The sequence below is a fragment of the Pipistrellus kuhlii genome, unplaced genomic scaffold (assembly GCF_014108245.1).
Source record: "Pipistrellus kuhlii isolate mPipKuh1 unplaced genomic scaffold, mPipKuh1.p scaffold_m20_p_1, whole genome shotgun sequence".
Taxonomy (NCBI): Eukaryota; Metazoa; Chordata; class Mammalia; order Chiroptera; family Vespertilionidae; genus Pipistrellus; species Pipistrellus kuhlii.
In genome coordinates this window covers 179,255,922-179,273,650 of record NW_023425404.1, presented here as the reverse complement: position 1 = coordinate 179,273,650, position 17,729 = coordinate 179,255,922, and the positions used below count along the sequence as shown (strand labels likewise).

General features: G+C 39.4%; 1 protein-coding gene across 1 annotated transcript in view; it reads left to right on the top strand.

Moving 5' to 3' along the window:
• The window catches only part of DTHD1 (death domain containing 1), a 60,744-nt gene that overhangs the window by 37,338 nt on the left and 5,677 nt on the right, over positions 1-17,729 (top strand). Inside the window, exons 8-9 of the mRNA XM_036418803.2 lie at positions 443-687; positions 15,979-16,036. Of these exons, the coding sequence (XP_036274696.1) occupies positions 443-687; positions 15,979-16,036 (303 nt within the window). The remainder of the gene's footprint in view (positions 1-442; positions 688-15,978; positions 16,037-17,729) is intronic.

Below are 17,729 nucleotides of genomic sequence, written 5' to 3'. Positions count from 1 at the left end.
TAAAATGAAAGATTATTAGACATAAAAGCAGGCGGAGAGTCCTTGGTCCAATTACAGATAAAAAATCTTTTGAGTAATCTACACAGCCTATTGTTGCTGCTTTATCAGGATATACTTTAACAAGAGGTAATGACACCAAAAATGCTTTAAGTACATTAAAGAATTATACTATTATTTGGATTTTTAAAAATGAAACTGAAACCGGTTTGGTTCACTGGATAGAACGTAGGTCTGAGGACTGAGAGGTCCCAGGTTCGATTCCAGTCAAGGGCATGTACATTGGTTGCAGGCACATCCCAGGTAGGGGGTGTGCAGGAGGCAGCTGGTCGATGTTTCTAACTCTCTATTCCTCTCTGTGGAAAATCAATAAAATATATATTTTTTAAAATGAAGACAAAGTGGTATATCTTATTAATAACAAGTGCATTTTACTTCTATATAGGCAATGGGAAGGATTATGGAAAAGACTACAAGCTTATTTTTCATTTACAAAGAAAACCCAGGCTGGATCTCCAAATCAAAGAGGTGGATGAATTTGGCAACTACAGCTGCTCACATTATAAGGGCACTGTTGTAGTTTACAAACTACCTAAACAAAAGACAGCCCACAACTTGGACCAATCTCTTATACTTAATGAAAACCATTATCAGATGCCAGTGTGCAAATTACCATTGAGACTACCAAAGGTGAGTTCTTTTACTTCCCTAATTACCATATTTTATTAATTCTTGGTAATATCTACCACAATCAAAACTTCTGCACACAGATACTCAAAGTTAAAAGGAAAGGTAATAATAAAGTTGATAAAGAAGAAGTGGGTAGCAACAATTTTTGTTTAGAATACATATCAGCATTTCTACTTTCATATAAACTTTCTAACAGGGACAATTCAAGTTGGGTTGATTTGGACAATATGTAGTTAATGACTATGGAAATAATGTCATTCATTTTCTATAACTGCATTTGAGTGACTGGGAGATCATTATGAAAACATTTGATATATTTTGGAGCACAACCTTTTAAGGAAAAATCATGTGGTGAGCTTGACCCCTAATGACATCAAAATATTTTCACCAAGATTTACCAATCCTGCCTTTTATTATATAGGATTCTTACTCTTATCAGGAAATTAAGATTGAGTTGTTTCTCCAAATGCATCAAACAACAAAAAACTTTATTACCGCACATACTATTTATTTTAGTGATTCATGACTTAGTACTTCTAAACAATATTATTAATGAGAAAATAACTGAAAAAAGTTGCTTTATCTAGAGGAAGAACAAACTTATTCTTTAAAGATGTCAACATTATTTTTTCATGGTTTTTTATTTTTTGTGTTATGACTAGCAGGAATATATTTTCCATTGGGTTAGATTTTATAATGATTTTAAATAAATCAGTAAAATATCTAATTACTTTGACAAATATTCATGGAACTTTGGAAATAGGGAACGTGCCATGCTAGACAGGATGACAAATACAGAGCTACGGAGGGTACTTCATGCCTTAAAGCTGCCTTGTCCTGAGTGGTAGTCACTATGCACACATGCCTATGGAGCACTTGAAATATACAATAGCTCATCCACATTGAGATGTGCTGTATGTGTGAAATCCATACTGGATTTCAAAGACTCAGTACAAAGAAATGTCAAATATTTCCCTAGTAATTTGTTTATGGTAATTGCATAATACTATAATACTTTGGGTATGAGATTAAATAAAATATATTATTAAAATTACTCTCATCTGTTTTTTAAGAAAATGTATGTGACTAAAATAAAATAAATAAAATTATTTATGTGTCTCAAGCTATATTTCTAGGGTCAGCATTGCTGTAAGTGATTTACAATCTAGCGGAGTATGCAAAACAAGTGTACAAATCACCTTGGAAGGGATTAACAGATTAAGCTAATGGTATAAATGGCAGTAGTACAGTTGCCCGGAAGCGGGAAATAGCATTCCTGGAAGCTGAAATCAGAAGTTTCACGGTGGTCGTGGCATTTTATCTGAACCATGTAAATTCGTAGAAATTTAGCCTTCAGAAATGAAGAACAAAGTATGCTGGGATAAGGAAGTGGAATGAATTTGAGTGGGGATAGTAGGCATGGTTTAGCAGGAATTCATAGGCTATATAATAACAATCATAATATTATAAATGAGTTAAAAGTCTTCCAAGAGCTTTAAAACACAAGATAATTAAATTCTCAAAAAATATCCTAGGAGCCATTATCCCTGTTCTTATTTGATAGGAAACTGAGGCATTGAAATGTTAAGTAACTTGCCCAAGGTCCCATAGCTAAGTAAGTGTCAGAGCTGGGATGCTAACCCAGAAAACTGTGTGCTGATGCCTCTTTGGCAGATAAAGCTAGGATTCTTAGAGATGGATTTTAGGATGGCCAGGTTCACCCTTGAAGTTGTATGACAATACCATGTATGCTATGTTTAGTGTGGAGGTGATATTAAAATTCCCTAACAAATCATATGACATGGGTTCTGCTCATTTAAAATGAAAATAGCCACTTGAAGCAGAAGTGCAGCATCCGTGGAGACATTAACACTTTACTTACTAGTTTTCAGGAGGTCCTGTGGTTCCTGGGAAGTAGGTGTAGGGTGGCAGAGTCTAATAAGCTACTGATACTGAAAAGTGTCTGTTAAGAACAGTATGGCTTTTTAAGTGTTCACTCACTCCCAGTTTCCCTCTGTTCACTTTCATTTCCACCTGGGGCCTTCCCACTTGCCACTTCTCTGTTTGGGGCTGTCCTCTCTCAGTCACATTGCTGGTTAACACTTGGGTTTCAGCTCAGATATCACTTTTCTTCTCCTGATGTCCCCATCCCCTTATCTAAAATCACTGTAACCCATTGCCTTTTTAACACTTACCCCTAATTGAAATTAATAGATTTATTTGTGTCCATTTATTTTCTATTTGCTTTTGCTCCTTGAGAAAGCTTCCTGGGTGAAAGTCCTTGCCTACTCCTAAAAGTTTAGGAACTTGACTTGCAAGGGTGGGGTTCCTTTTTTTCTGCCAAGAGCCATTTGGGTATTTAGAACATCATCCACAGGCCATACAAAATCATCAACTTAAAAAATAGCCTGATCTATTTGGTCAAACATTTAACTAACTCATGCCTCATGCCGTGGCAGGGCCAGACTAAATGATCTTGCGGGCCTTATAGGAACATTCCCCACCCCGGGGTCTTAAAGGATCTTGAACTGCCTTAGATCAGTGGTTTAAAGTCTGACTGTACAAAAGCTTATCCCACAGGCTAAGGCATTGATTTGGATCAGCACAAAGAGCTGAGAACAGAGGAATGACACATCAGGGCGTCTCCCAATAACTCAGTTTAGCACATTACTTCCTAAGATCACTATGTGGCTCTGATGCTACCCCTGTCAATTCCCCTGACTCTTCCTTTTCCCTTTGTTTCACAGTCTTCCTTAAGGGCAGGCCCCTGTATGTGTTTTGTTCTCTGTAAATCACAAAAACCTGGAATAGTGCCTGGCATATGCTAAGTGTTCAAAACATGCTTGTTGAATGAATTCATAGAAAGAATTTGCATTTTAATAGCCAAGTGGGAAGGGGAATGTGGGGCGTGTCAAGTAGGAAAATAAATTAGCATCAGGTGTTGACAGAATTGCAGTGATTATTTCAAATGGGGGCCACTGAAGACTTCATTGTGGAGGGGTCTTCTGTGCTGAGAAGCAATAGTGAAAGAAGCACAGCAGCCTGTGTGGCCAGGAGCACACAGCAGTGAGGAGAGCAGCAAGTACCAAGGTGGCACGAGGTGTGAGCTTCTAGTCAAGGCTAGAAGACCATCAGGGCAAATGCACATGTGATGGGCAGAGAACGGTGATGAGGTATGAGAGAAAAAGAGGGTCTTGGTGACAGTTCACATTTCAGTAAGATCTGAAAATGGTCTCCAAATCAATATATGTGAAGATGTATGGCTAAGAAGAACAAAGATTTGTCTCTAAATCTTCCCAAAGATTTGTCTCTCTAACTTCCTCCTCTCACAAAATACTTGAGTAATCTCAATTCACACTGTGTCTATGTGTGCTTTGGCAGAAGCAAATTTCAAAACTCTCCATAATTACTTTTGGGTGGAAGGAAATAAAGTGTGAGTTTCTGAAATAATGTCACACAGGGGCCTGTCTGTGCCATCTGGTCATTGGTGCTTGAGTTGTGACTTTACTCTCCCTGACCAGGAGGCTTAGCTTTGACGGAGAACAGGGCTCCAGGCCTGGGGGTTGTTTCTGCCGAAGGCTGTGGGAGGCTGCAGACAGATGTCACCTACACATTTCCGAAAGCCTTCTGCTGACCGAGCTTTGCTTGGCCTGAACTTCCTTTTTTTTAAAACTGAACTCATGACATGTGATTTCTAGTAAATAATGATACTGCCTCAACACTTACTTTCTCACCTCATTCAAGAACTCTCTCTGTCAAAGGGAGGAAGCTTGTAGAAGCTGGTGCAACATTCATTTAATCAGAACCACCACTGCCTCACCACTTGGCATGGTTGGCAGCCAAGTGGTGAGGCAGTGGTGGGCATGCCCTGTTGGGCGTGATTTTTCTTCTGTATAATTTTTGTGGTTTTTTTTGGTAACTACATGAAATATCAAAGAACAATCTTGACTAAATAAATGAGATTCTAAGCTATTGAAATTTTTATATTCATAGGCACTTCAATTCTACTTAGGGTACTTAGTTGTACTAATTTATAAAATTATCTTAAGGTTCAAGAATGAAATGAAGAAAGCAGATTAGAAAAAGCATATCTCTCTCTATAAAAGAGATCTTCCTAAGGGATCTTCTGACCATTCTCCTGTTCACCCGTTGGACCATTTGCCCGGTAGCTATGATATGCAATGACCACAGGGGGCAGATGCTCTAGCCAGTAGAGGAGGGAGCCAATTCCTTGCAGAATCGACCATGGGTTAGGTTGCTGCTGGGGCACTGTCACTCCAAAATTTGTTTCACCTGCACCCTGGACCCAGAAATCGGTTTTGACCCCCACAGGCCAGGCCGAGGGACCCCACCGGTGCATGTATGAAGGGGGAATAGTGGACTACTAGTAAATAGTGATTTTAAAGTTTTCTGTAACTTAGTTTCATGCTTTCTACACTAGACTTAATTCCAATAACATATTCTATGTTGCTTCATGCTCCACCCTCTACCAACAGTAGATGGGAGTCACAAGAGTCTTAAGAGAGAGCATGTCAATATTTTTTTAACCTATGAAAGTTTTTAAAAACCTTATCACCCTTTTCTGTGTTTTGGTTTGGCCCTTCTTGCTCTCCCTTGATATCCTCCAGGCCAGGAGTCTAAGCTTTCTCTAAGTCATCAGAAAGACCTTAAAAGACCCAATTTTGACTAAGTCCCTGAAAATTGACTTTATATTGTATATGTGACGTGAAAATGAGCAAAATGGGGTTGTTCAGAAATAAGACCCTCACTGTTTTTTAGAAAGTGTTTTACCCACCAATAAAATCAGAAGAGCATCTTTCTCTCTCCTTCCCTCCTCCTTCCTTTTTATCTTCTCCAATATTTTTCCCTCTCCCCTCTCCTCCTACCAATTCCCCTGACTCTTCCTTTTTCCCTTGTCTCACCCCTCTTCCTTCTCTGTCCCTTATCGTCCCTCTTTTTCTTTCTTCCTCCTTCATCCTCTGTCCATGAAGGGAAAGGTTTGCTCTGCTGAGCAGACAGTGTAACTAAACCAGAAATTGAGCCCTATGTTGTCATATGGCTTTCAATAAATCGTATGCCAAAAAAAGTACATATATTCTTGCCTATCTGAGAAAATAAAGAAAAAGGTAATTGATACTTGTATTACTCTCTTAAAAGTGAAACATCTAAAAGTATACAATGATGTTCATCAGTTCAAACAATTTTCTAGTCCACGAATTCCAATATTTCATTTTATTTATTTATTTATTTTGGTAGATTTACCAGTCAACATGCCAATTAACAAGTACTAATTTTGTGCCTATTTGATATGAGATATTATGTAGAGCCTAAAAATAATAGTGGTACAGGTCAAAGTCCAAGCTTTCAAGGAAGTTTCAATCCAGTTCAGGAAAGAAAGCGTAAACACTTTAAGAGTTATAAAACAATGCAAAAGATAGTGCAACAATAGTAATATGGCAAGACAGGAACTGATGATTAATTGCAAATGGATGACCAAGACAGTAAGTGCTAGGGCATTTCAGAGAAGGGAGTGATTCCTGTGGTTTGAGGTGGCCTGGGGACATGTCACCAAACAAGGCAGATGTAGAGAATCTTCAGGTTCCAAAGGGGAAGAGAGAAAGAGGCAGTGGGTTCCACACAAAACAATGGTATGAGCTGAAACTCTGAAGTTGCAAAGCACAGGTGTTTCAGGAAATGACCTCTGTGGATTGAATAGAAGATGTGGAAGAATCAGATTGGAAATAAGTTGGGGAAAGGCTAATGGAGGGCTCTGAAGGCTTTGTTTAGGTCTACCAAATGTCTCTGTGAAGTAGTCATAGGTGGGGCTTTCTGTCAAGATTTGTGAAAGGAATGTAGCATTTCATGATATAGAGATCAGGAGATTTAAGTCAGAAGTCCTTAGTGCATGAGTAAACAAAAAATCTCTCAGCCACTGGTACTGTTGCAATGAGCATGGCCACACTGAGAGAAGTAGGCATCTCGTTAGTTTATAAGTAAGCTTTTCTTTTATTCTCTAAGTAATGACAAACCATCAGTAAATTTTGACCAGGCAGCTTACATAATCAAATTTTGTTAGCCATATCACTGTGACAGCCTATAAGGATAAATTAGAAAGAGATAAACTTAACAGTAAAATAAAGGCTAATGAAGGAGTCATGGAAGGAATGGTGATGAACAAATGCAAGACCATGATAGTAAGGATGGTAAGTAGAGAACAGAGCTGGAGAAATTTAGGATTCAGAACCAACTGGACTTGGCCTTAAGGTGAATGTGTGTGTGGGTCACAAGCTAGGAAGACATTGGGGAATAGAGATAGTTGTGGGAACAGGCTTCCTAGGGTGGCCCCTTGAACACTGATTTGAGCTATTGTTCTATGATAAAATATAGTGTTTTATAGACTTTACTTTGCTTAAACATGAATTTCATCTTTATTCTCACAAGTAGTGGCACTTTCTCTTTGAAGGCCTATCGCTAGCCCCCTTTTCTGCTCTAGGCCACACAACTGGTGGGGTGGATTATTTAAAAAACAATTACATTTTATCACTCTTCTAAAACTTCTCAGTTGACACTTTATATCTATTACTCAAAATCCAAGCCATTTACCCTGTTATAAGGCCCTTCATAACCCCCCATATTTTATCCCTACAACCTCTTTATATAATATCTACCCAACTAACATCTGCTTCATTCTCACTCCTTTGACATGTGATGATCTTAGCTGCCTCAGAGACATTTTACAGCTGCCCTTGTGACAGCATTGACTCCACATGTAGTTCTTTTATCATCTTTCTAGAAGAAGCCTTTTAATTTCCCAGGCAGAATTAGGTACAGCACTGTAATAACTACTATTTATCAAGTTATCCCTGCTAGGAACTTGATAAAGCATTTACCCATATTAACCTTTGCTGAAAGGATAGGTGGTTGAAGAAACTGAGGCACTGAAAGGCTTATTCAAGGGGAAATAGCTAGAGCATGGTAGTTACTCTGTGAACACAGTTTGTCTGATTCCAGTGATACCATTACCCTGCTCTCTCCTTTTGGGACTGAATTCCTCTGTGCTTGGAGCATAGCTCATTCAATTACATAATTCCATCTCCTACTATGCATTCAATGATGATTTATTGACTTAATTCCTAGATAAATGCATGCCTGGGAATTGATAAAGTGGTTGAAGGTAGAGTCAGTGACTGACAAAAGCTTTACCTCTATCCTTCTCCAACTAGCAGCTACATGGAGCAAAAGCTTTTCATACCTTCGAAGGAGTAACTAACATGAGGATATACACACTGTGGCAAGGCCTGGGAATATATAGCTATCCAAGCCTTTCCCAGCAATGTTCATATCATACTTTCTGTTTGAAAAGCGATTTCTGTCTATAATCCAAACAAAAACAAAACAAAAATTCAGGGAATTAAAAATATACATATATTAGAATATTCTAGAAAGAATTATATTCCAAGTTGAATGCATACTTTGAAAAGTCTTAGGGATTGATAAAAACTTGTTGCAATTCTAATTTAAAAGCAGAACAGTAGAGAGCAGAGGTGGAAATTGATGGGAGTTCTAACAGCATTGTGCACCTTTGATTTGATGAGCTACTTTTTAAATCAATAGTATCTCCCACATAGCTGCATTTATGGATCAAGGGCATGTGCCTTTGCCAGACTTGCTTTGAACAATGAGAAAAGTGAAAAGCATATTAACAATAGTCAGCTCTTTATTGCTAAATTCTAGGTATGTTTGAAGTGCTTTACCTATTCTAGACTACTTTTGAAAACTATATTGAGCCCAGGCATATTCCATATAGATGTCCTGAATTATCCAGGCCTATGGCTCATTAATATTTGCAGCCATCCCCTTTCTTCTGACTGGTCCAACTCCATAGGTCAGTTGGAGTTTCTTGACTTGCGCTCTGTTTACTAGAGATCTACGTAAGTTTTCTCCTTTCGTGACTAACTTCTTCAAAGGCTGATAGTTAATCCTTTTCTCTTGACAAAACCATAATCAGAGTGAAGCCTTAAAAAAGATCACTTTCAGGGAAGCAAATGAAAAGAAGATAATGAAGAAACAGAACCTAAGTTTAACTGCAGGGGGTTAAAACCAAGAAAGATCCGAATTAAGCAAAGATATAAAACTTCATTACTTTAAGTATTGACAGCAGCCTGATTTTATGTCCAAGAAAAAACTTAATTCCTAGATTTATCCTCACTGAAACCACTTTGGGTCAGCTCTTATTGCTCTCAACTTGGTTCCCATTTTTCCCCGTCCTCCTCTGCACAGTAATCTTATTTCTCTATGGGTTTATTCTGATCTTCATATCTCTCTATGTAAAAGCACTTTGCATTTCTGTCCAAGCTATCAGGAGCTTCTTCACTGAGTGTGTAATTAGAACAAATCCATGAGGAAAGCAATAGGATATTGAGTAACTGATACTGCTCTCTTTTAATTTATTTATTCTAAAGGTTTTTGTTTTTTTGTTTGTTTGTGTGTGTGTGTGTGTGTGTGTGTGTGTGTGTGTGTGTGTGTGTTTGGTGCATATACTAGAATGTTTGTGTGGAAATTTTCAGAGGCACACAAAAATAGAGAAAATATACAATGAACCTACATGGACCCATCACCCACCATTTTCTGCCATTCTTGTTTTATCTAATACCCCTGGGAATGTTTGTTTGTTTGAGATATATGTGTCTTTAAGATATAAGAATGTAATACATAAAATGAGCTATTATTAATTACTAGAGGTCTGGTGCATGAAATTCGTGCAGGAGGGTGGGTTGGGAAGGGTGTCCCTCAGCCCAACCTGCACCCTCTCCAATCTGGTGGGATCCAGTGGGATCGGGCCTAAACGGGCAGTCAGACATCCCTCTCACAATCCAGGACTGCTGGCTCCCAACTCTCACCTACCTGCCTTCCTGATTGCCCCTAACTGCTTCTGCCTGCCAGCCTAATCACCCCCTAACCACTCCTCTACCAAACTGATTTATGTCTAACTGCTCCCCTGCCAGCCAGTTTGCCCCCAACTTCCCTCCTCTGTCGGCCTAGTCACCCCTAACTGCCCTCCCCTGCAGAGTTGATCACCCCTAACTGCCCTCCCTTGCCGGCATGGTCCCTCCCAACTGCCTTCTCCTGCAGGCCATCTTATGGTGGCCATCTTGTGTCCACATGGGGGCAGGATCTTTGACCACATGTGAGCAGCCATCTTATGTGTTGCAGTGATGGTCAATCTGCATATTACTCTTTTATTAGTTAGGATAGAAGCCTGGTACGTGGGTGGAGCCAGCTGGTTTGCCCTGAAGAATGTCTTGGATCAGGGTAGGAGTTCCCTTGGGGCATGGGACAGCCTAGGCAAGGGGCCTTTGGTAGTTTGCAGGCCAGCCACACACCCCGGTGACCCAAGTGGAGGCCCTGGTATCTGGAATTTATTTATCTTCCACAATTGAAACTTTGTAGCCTGGAGTGGAGCCAAGCCTCCTGCTTGCTCCCTGGCAGCAGCCATTTCTGTTGGAATTTATGTATCTTCTACAATTGAAACTTTGTAGCTTGGAGTGAAGGCTTGAGCTGGCCAGGGCTGCAGAAGCTTGGCTTTATCCATCGTCTGGGGCAACCCTAGCCTTCTGCTCTTCCAGCTCAGTGGCTGCTGCCATTTCTGTTGGAATTTATTTACCTTCTATAATTGAAACTTTGTACCCTTAAGTGGAGGCCTTGGCCAGCCAGGGTGTGTGGAAAGCTTGGCTTCCTCCATTTCCAGGGAAACGCAAGCCTCCCTCCTGATCTCTGTGGCCACAGCCATCTTGGTTGAGGTTAATTTGCATACTCACTCAGATTGGCTTGTGGGTGTAACAGAATGATAGTTAATTTGAATATTACTCTTTTATTAGCGAGGATAGTACCTACTATTCATCATGTGCTATATTCATTGACTTACTCTTTTTTTTTAAGTGATTAATTTGTAAAACAAACAAACACCACAGGGTTCTAGGTTTCTAAAGATGCCCACACATTGCAACCAGCTTATGTGTCTCTGCCACTATTTGTGGGTTGTATCCTTTACAAACTGTATCTCAATCCACCCTCACAGCATACTTCAGAGGTCAGGCCCCTCATCTCTGTTTCACCAGCTGGAGTTTAGTAAGAATGTTGGGATGGCTTGCCTCAGCTTGCATGACTTCACAGGCAAAGGCTGTGTGTACTGGGACCCAGATTTCAAAATCATTCCTCTTTTATGCTGTCTATCCCTTCTTCCTGAGAAAGTCAGACTCCTGCTTGCTTCACATCTGCCACTCTTAACTCTGTGCCATTGCCTCTCATATCCTCTGCCTCTTCAGGGTGTTTGGCAAATTTAGACCCTGAAGTGACTTATCTCCTTTCCCTGGGTGCCAACCTTTTTAAGGAGAACAGAATGCTGTGGTGTATTTGAAAATGGTTTCTTTTGCCTTCTCCCTGCCAGACAGGACAAGGGGATTTTTTTTTCAGATAGTCACTGTGAGTTGGTTGAGCTCCTAGAGGTGACATTCACAAAAGTGTGGGAGCATCCTTGAGGGGTCCCCTGGAGTTTGTAACTGCCAGTCTGTGTAGACACTGAGCCTCCAGCAACTTGTCAATTGCAGTTCAGGTTTCCTTGCAGGGGGGCCTAGTTCCTGCCTGTCAGTGCTTGTGGGTTTCAGCTTCGGAAAGTCACCATTTTCTATATTTAACTGTCAGTCTTTTCCAAATTGGGACAGGGGTTTGCCCTGTGACCTTACTTCTCTTACAGATATAAAGAGAGTTGTTGATTTGTTTCAGTTTGTTCAGCTTTTTTCTTGTTGTTAGGACAGAGTAGCAGCTTCCTGCTTCTTACATACATTACTGGAAACCAGAAGTTTAGCCCAATTCACACCAGTTTGTCCTCACTCAACTCTGAAGGAAGCTCTTATTTGATCTCTAGTTGAACCCATGCCCATGTCGGCAGCACAAAATTTTTATGCTAGACATCACCCTTTTGATGAGATCACTTATTTGATGAATATTCTAACTTCTTTCCCATGGGGATTCTGTAGAATTTGTACATTATGAAGATTGAGAATATAAATGTTGACTATTATGAAGCAACAGATGAACTCAAGGTAAGCAAATAGCAGCTATTACTTAGTTGAAGAGGCCTCTATGCAAAATAAATACAGAATACAATAAGCAGTAAAAACTGGTACTTAGTCATGGCATCTAAAAAGCTTATGGTAAAATCCATGTTAAAGATACACAGAAATATAATGATTACGTACACTTCCTCAATCTATAATACTATAATTCATATCACTTTCACTTATATATCTTCTAAAAAAATTTTATACAAAAGAAATGACCTATTTACCAGAAATGATAAACAAAAGAAATGACCTATTTACCAGGAAAATGTGCAATAAATGTGTGGGGGTGGAAGTATGTGGGGGTTAAGGCTGCATGGAGGCGTGGTTGCCACATGATATTGTAATAACTACTTGTGAAATTCTCTTCATGCATAAGTGCCTAAGGGTAAAGGATAAGAAATAATAATACCAGCATGACATTTTTTTTCGATATCGTTGTTGCTGGTTGCATTGCAGGGACAATAGCTGTCCTGCTCTGTGATATCCACGTTAGAGGGAGCTTTCAGGGTCTTAAAATCCTTAGCAGGTTACTACACAAACTCTGGCTCTGCAGTAGACACCGAAGAACATGTAGACAAGTGGAAATTAAAGGGAAGAGCTCTACCACTTACTATTTCTCTATCTGCTAGATGGCAACAGTATTGCGGGTATCCTTGGAATTCGTGATCACCCAAGTTACCATTTAAAATGGGATATTGCCATCAGATTCGATGAGATAATTTTATGTTATTATTACCACTTAGAGGTTTAAAATATGTGTAAGCCCTGACTGGTTTGGCTCAGTGGATAGAGCGTCGGCCTATGGACTGAAGGGTCCCAGGTTCGATTCTGGTCAAGGGTATGTACCTTGGTTGTGGACACATCCCCATTAGATGGTGTGCAGGAGGAAGCTGATTGATGTCTCTCTCTCATGGATGTTTCTAACTGTCTATCCTTCTCCCTTCCTCTCTGTAAAATTTCAATAAAATATATTTTTTAAAAATATGTGTAAAATTCTGGGGAGCATCAACATAAAAGCAGGTTACCTCAGAGAAATAACAAACCTTCCACCAAATAGTGGAACCTGAGAAAATATGATAGGATAACACCTTTTCGTTGGGAGAGGAAAGTAGGGAATAGTTAAAGCCAGTCACCAAGTTAGTCACCTAGGGGACCACGTATAGATAGATGCTGGGGATCTGTGGGTGAAGATACTATACAGGACAAGCAAAGGCTTCCTGGTTTGGCTTGGAGCTGACCCTGAATACCAGTGAGATTTAAAAAGTACTGTGCAAGGCAAAAATAATACACAGATAACAATGCAGCAATACAAGAAAACAGGAGGGGAAGGGGAAGGGTCATTGAACTTCCCTGACAAAGAGGTCATGTGTGAGGCTAGCACAGTGCCCGGATGTCTTTAAAGAACCAGGGTGTCCTGTGCTGTTCTGCCGCTCTCCGTCCCCCTCCGTGGATCTGTGCCAGATGAAGGGCTTGGCTTATATTTCCATGCATGTGAAAATACATATATTTAAATATTAGGATCACTCTGAATGCATCAAGATGCTAGGAGATATCTCTGAAGAAATGAAAAATGACTGAGGGGGGAATTATTTGTGTGAAGAGAAGAAAAAATGCAACATGTATTTCTTATCCTGGATTCAATCAAATCCATGTGCCCTTTTGATGGGTATGGTAGAATTTGCTACACTATTTAATTTGGCATTTCTCTTCTTGTTTTGAGAGTTTTAAGGACATAGTCTTGAAAATTCTATGTATTTTGCAGTGCTACAGTATTAGTATACTTTAACTTAAGCTTGTTCTTATATTGTTTCTTAGTTGCCTCCAATAAATTTTTTTTAAAAAATACATTTTTTTATTGATTTCATAGAGAAAGAGAGAGATAGAAACATCAATAATGAGAAACAATCATTGACCAGCTGTCTCCTGCATACCCCACACTAGGGATCAAACCCCAAACTCGAGCATATGCCCTTGATAGGAATAGAACTCAGAACCCTTCAGTCCACATGCTCTATCCACTGAGTCAAACTGACTAGAGCCAATTAAAGTTATCTATCTACTGTGTTTCCCCCAAAATAAGACATCCTCCTAAAATAAGACCTACTTACAGGTTTCCTTCTGAGTGAAATATAAGGCATCCCCCCAAAAATAAGCCCCCCCGCCAGGCTAAACATGAGAGATTTGGTCCACTGATTCTGAAAGAAATGGAGTCACAAGACATTCACCAGGAAATTCAGGAATTGGATTGTTATTATGATGTTCCAGAAGATGATGACATAATTGTCATTGAATAAATGAGTAAATTCTTGATACTGTAGGATTCACAGTTTGTCTGGTTTGTGTTGACAACTACCGTACTTTATTACCATATACAGGTAATAAATTTCCTTTATTTTCATTTAACAATAAATGTTTACCATATTCTTCTTCATGGAAAAATAAGACATCCCCTGAAAATAAGACCTAGCACATCTTTGGGAGCAAAAATTAATATAAGACACTATCTTATTTTGGGGGAAACAGAGTATCTATCTATCTATATATAAAACTTTATATAAAGTTTATGTAATGGCAATGACAAGAATCTCTACAAAATTATATTTGGATTAAATTAACTTGTATTGAGTGCTCATTCTGATTTAGACAGTGTTCTACTCATTTGCATAGAGAATTTCCATCCTCCTTGTATCATCGCTGTAAAGTAGGCTTTTAAAAATATTTTGAAATAATTATAGATTCACAGAAATTTGCAAAAAATAAAAAAATAAATAAATAGCACAGAGAGGCCCCATGTAGTCCTCACCCAGTTGTCCTCAGTGGTTACATCGTACATAAGTAGAGTATGACATCAAAGCAGGAAGTTGTCATTGAAATGCATGCACACTTCTATGTCATGTTATCACGTGTGATATTTGTGGAACCACTGCTCTCAAGATACAGAACTATTCTACCCACCATAAAGATCTTCCTTGTGCTTCCGCTTATGGTCATCTCCACCATCCCCAATGCCTGGCAATCAATCTGTTCTTCATCTTTATAAGCTGTAATTTCAAGAATGTCATGTAAATGAAACCAGGAAGGGGTGACCTTTTCACACAGCTGAGTTCTCTGAGGTCCATGCAAGCTGTTGCATGTACCAGTGACTTGTCCTTTCCATTGCTGAAAAGTATCCCACTATGTTGATATATCACCCTTTGTTCACCCATTGCAGAAAAATATGAGCTGTTTTCAGCTTTCTGGCTATTAAAATGCTATGAACATTGTGTACAGATTTTTATGGTGTGTGTTCTTAAAAAACAGATAAATCACTTTTCAGAGCTGAGATAGAGGAGATAAAGTGTCCGGAGCACAGATCAGGTTTCCAAATCCAGATGTTTTTACTTTATTTCCTGGGCTGTTTCTAACAATCCCAAATTAAGTGAGAACAAACTGTTCTACAGACAGTGTAGAAAAGTAATGATTATACTTTTTTATTACATATCGATAAACTATTGGTTTTAGAATAATATCTGCTCAAAAACTTGATTGCTTTTAGCATCCTGTATGCACATGGATTCGCTCATTTATTCCTTAACACTATTGTTTTAGTGCCATTAAATGTCAGGTCCTGTGCTGTGTGTCAAAACAAGTGCCCAACCCATGAAGTCCTTTCCAAAAATACTATGTTTATAGCACAGAGGTAGCTTGCTGATTTAGTAGTTTTAAATTACACTTGGAAAAATGTTTACTCACAGACAACTGCTATAACAATAGTTAAACTTGTGTTCCTTTTTTAAATTTTATATTGATTTTTAGAGAGAGATGGAGAGAGAGAAACATCATCAGCAGCTTCCTGCACAACCCCATCCTGGGTATTAAGCCTGCAACTAGGGCATGTACCCTGACCTTTAGGTGCATGAGACAACGCCCAACCAATGGAGCCACACCTGCCAGAGCTAAATGTGTATTCTCAGATTTAAAGTTTTTGAAAGATTTGGGTTAATGTATTTTGCCTCATCTTAGGAAAGCAATTTCTGAGCATGCATGCACAAATGCACAATCTAATTTGCAAGGTATGCAATCCAATACTGCTTTCAAATATGGGTTAGGTGCAACTGGATTTTTATTTGTGGCTTGTTCACCAATTAATGATTTCTTCTACTTAGTCTATGTCTTTTCCCCCCAATAGCATGAAAAATTAATCAACCGGCCACAGAGTACCAAAAGAATTTCTACAGATCCTCTAGGTAAGAGTGCCCTCACTACAGACCTGCTTTTTCTCTCCTATATTATATTAGAGACCTGGTGCATGAAATTCATGCTTGGGAGGAGGGAGGGGTCCCTCAGCCTGGCCTGCACCCTCTTGCAATCTGGGACCCCTCAGGGGATGTCTAACCACCAACTTATAGGCCTAAACCAGCAGTCGGACATCCCTCTCACAATCTGGGATGCTGCATACACCAGTGACTATACTTTTCATACAGGTGAAAGGCATCTTGCTATTTTATGGACAGCTACATTTTTTTTTTTTTGCCCTGATTATAAAACGTAGTACAGAACATGACCTTCTGAGACAATAGCACTATTTTCTCCATCTTATGGGTGGAAAAGCTGAAGCAGAGAGAAGTTAAGTAATTGGCTTTGTCACACAGTTATAAATGTCAGAATCAGGGCTGACCACAAAATGTGCAAGCCAGAGTCCATGCATGTCATCGCTACATCATCCTGTTTTTTTCAGTGTTTGAGAAGCCTTGCCAGATTTTAATTTTTAAATCTAAGAGACTGTTCCCAACATATAGGGAAGGATCCCTAGGCCTGGACAGCAATCAGGGCTGATGGGTGAGGTGACTGGTGGGGCGCTCAGGGAACTCCTGCTGGTACCCCCCTTGGCTGGCCTGGCACCTTATCCCCCACCACCACTGCCACTGGTTGCCTCCCTCTGTGGGATGACCAGTAGGGTGATAAAGGGGATCCCTGCTCACACCCGTCTTGGCTGGTCTGAGGCCTGAGAGCTGGGGACAGCTTCTGCATTGAGCATCAGACCATGGTGGTCAGTTTTCAACCTAATGACCAGTCGTTCTGCCGTTTGGTCAATTTGCATATTAGGCTTTTATTATATAGGATATTTTATGTGAATGCTTTTATAAAAAAGACTAGATAACTTTGCAGTTCAATAATCATTAAGTTTATCATCCTCATAAATGTTTTCCTTTGGAAGTCATGAATGTTTAATTCAAAGCATACTCAAATGTAGACATAGTTAAATTTATATTAAAATTGACAAGAAATATGAAGTCTACTAAGAAATATTTTACTAAGAAAACTAGTAAGTACTTAGTTTGGTAAGTAGACCAGTGCAGTTCTTTCTGAAATGCTGACTATTAATTGTGATTCTCAATGTTTGGTCACCTTGAATCTACATTTGAGGGCAATAGACTTTAAATGGAGGTATATTGGTATGAAACCACAACAGAAACCTGTGCTTTTTATCGCGGTTATGCATAAATCACTTACATAACAATGATGGGGATTACAGGGTAGAATTGGACAGTTTTATTCTATTTTAGCCTTCGAAACAATTCATTCTGTGATTTTTAAAATATATTTTATTGATTTTTTACAGAGAGGAAGGGAGAGAGATAGAGAGCTAGAAACATCGATGAGAGAGAAACATCGACCAGCTGCCTCTTGCACACCCACTACTGGGGATGTGCCCACAACCAATGTACATGGCCTTGACCAGAATCGAACCTGGGACTTTTCAGTCCACAGACCGATGCTCTACCACTGAGCCAAACCAATTTCGGCCATTCTGTGATGTTAATAGTGACTTTAATCATTTATTGGTCTCCAACCCACCACTGATGGCAAAGCCTTCCCTTCAGGGGTTACCTTTATGGATTTGTACAGAAAATGTCCAGGCTTTATTGAATTACATAT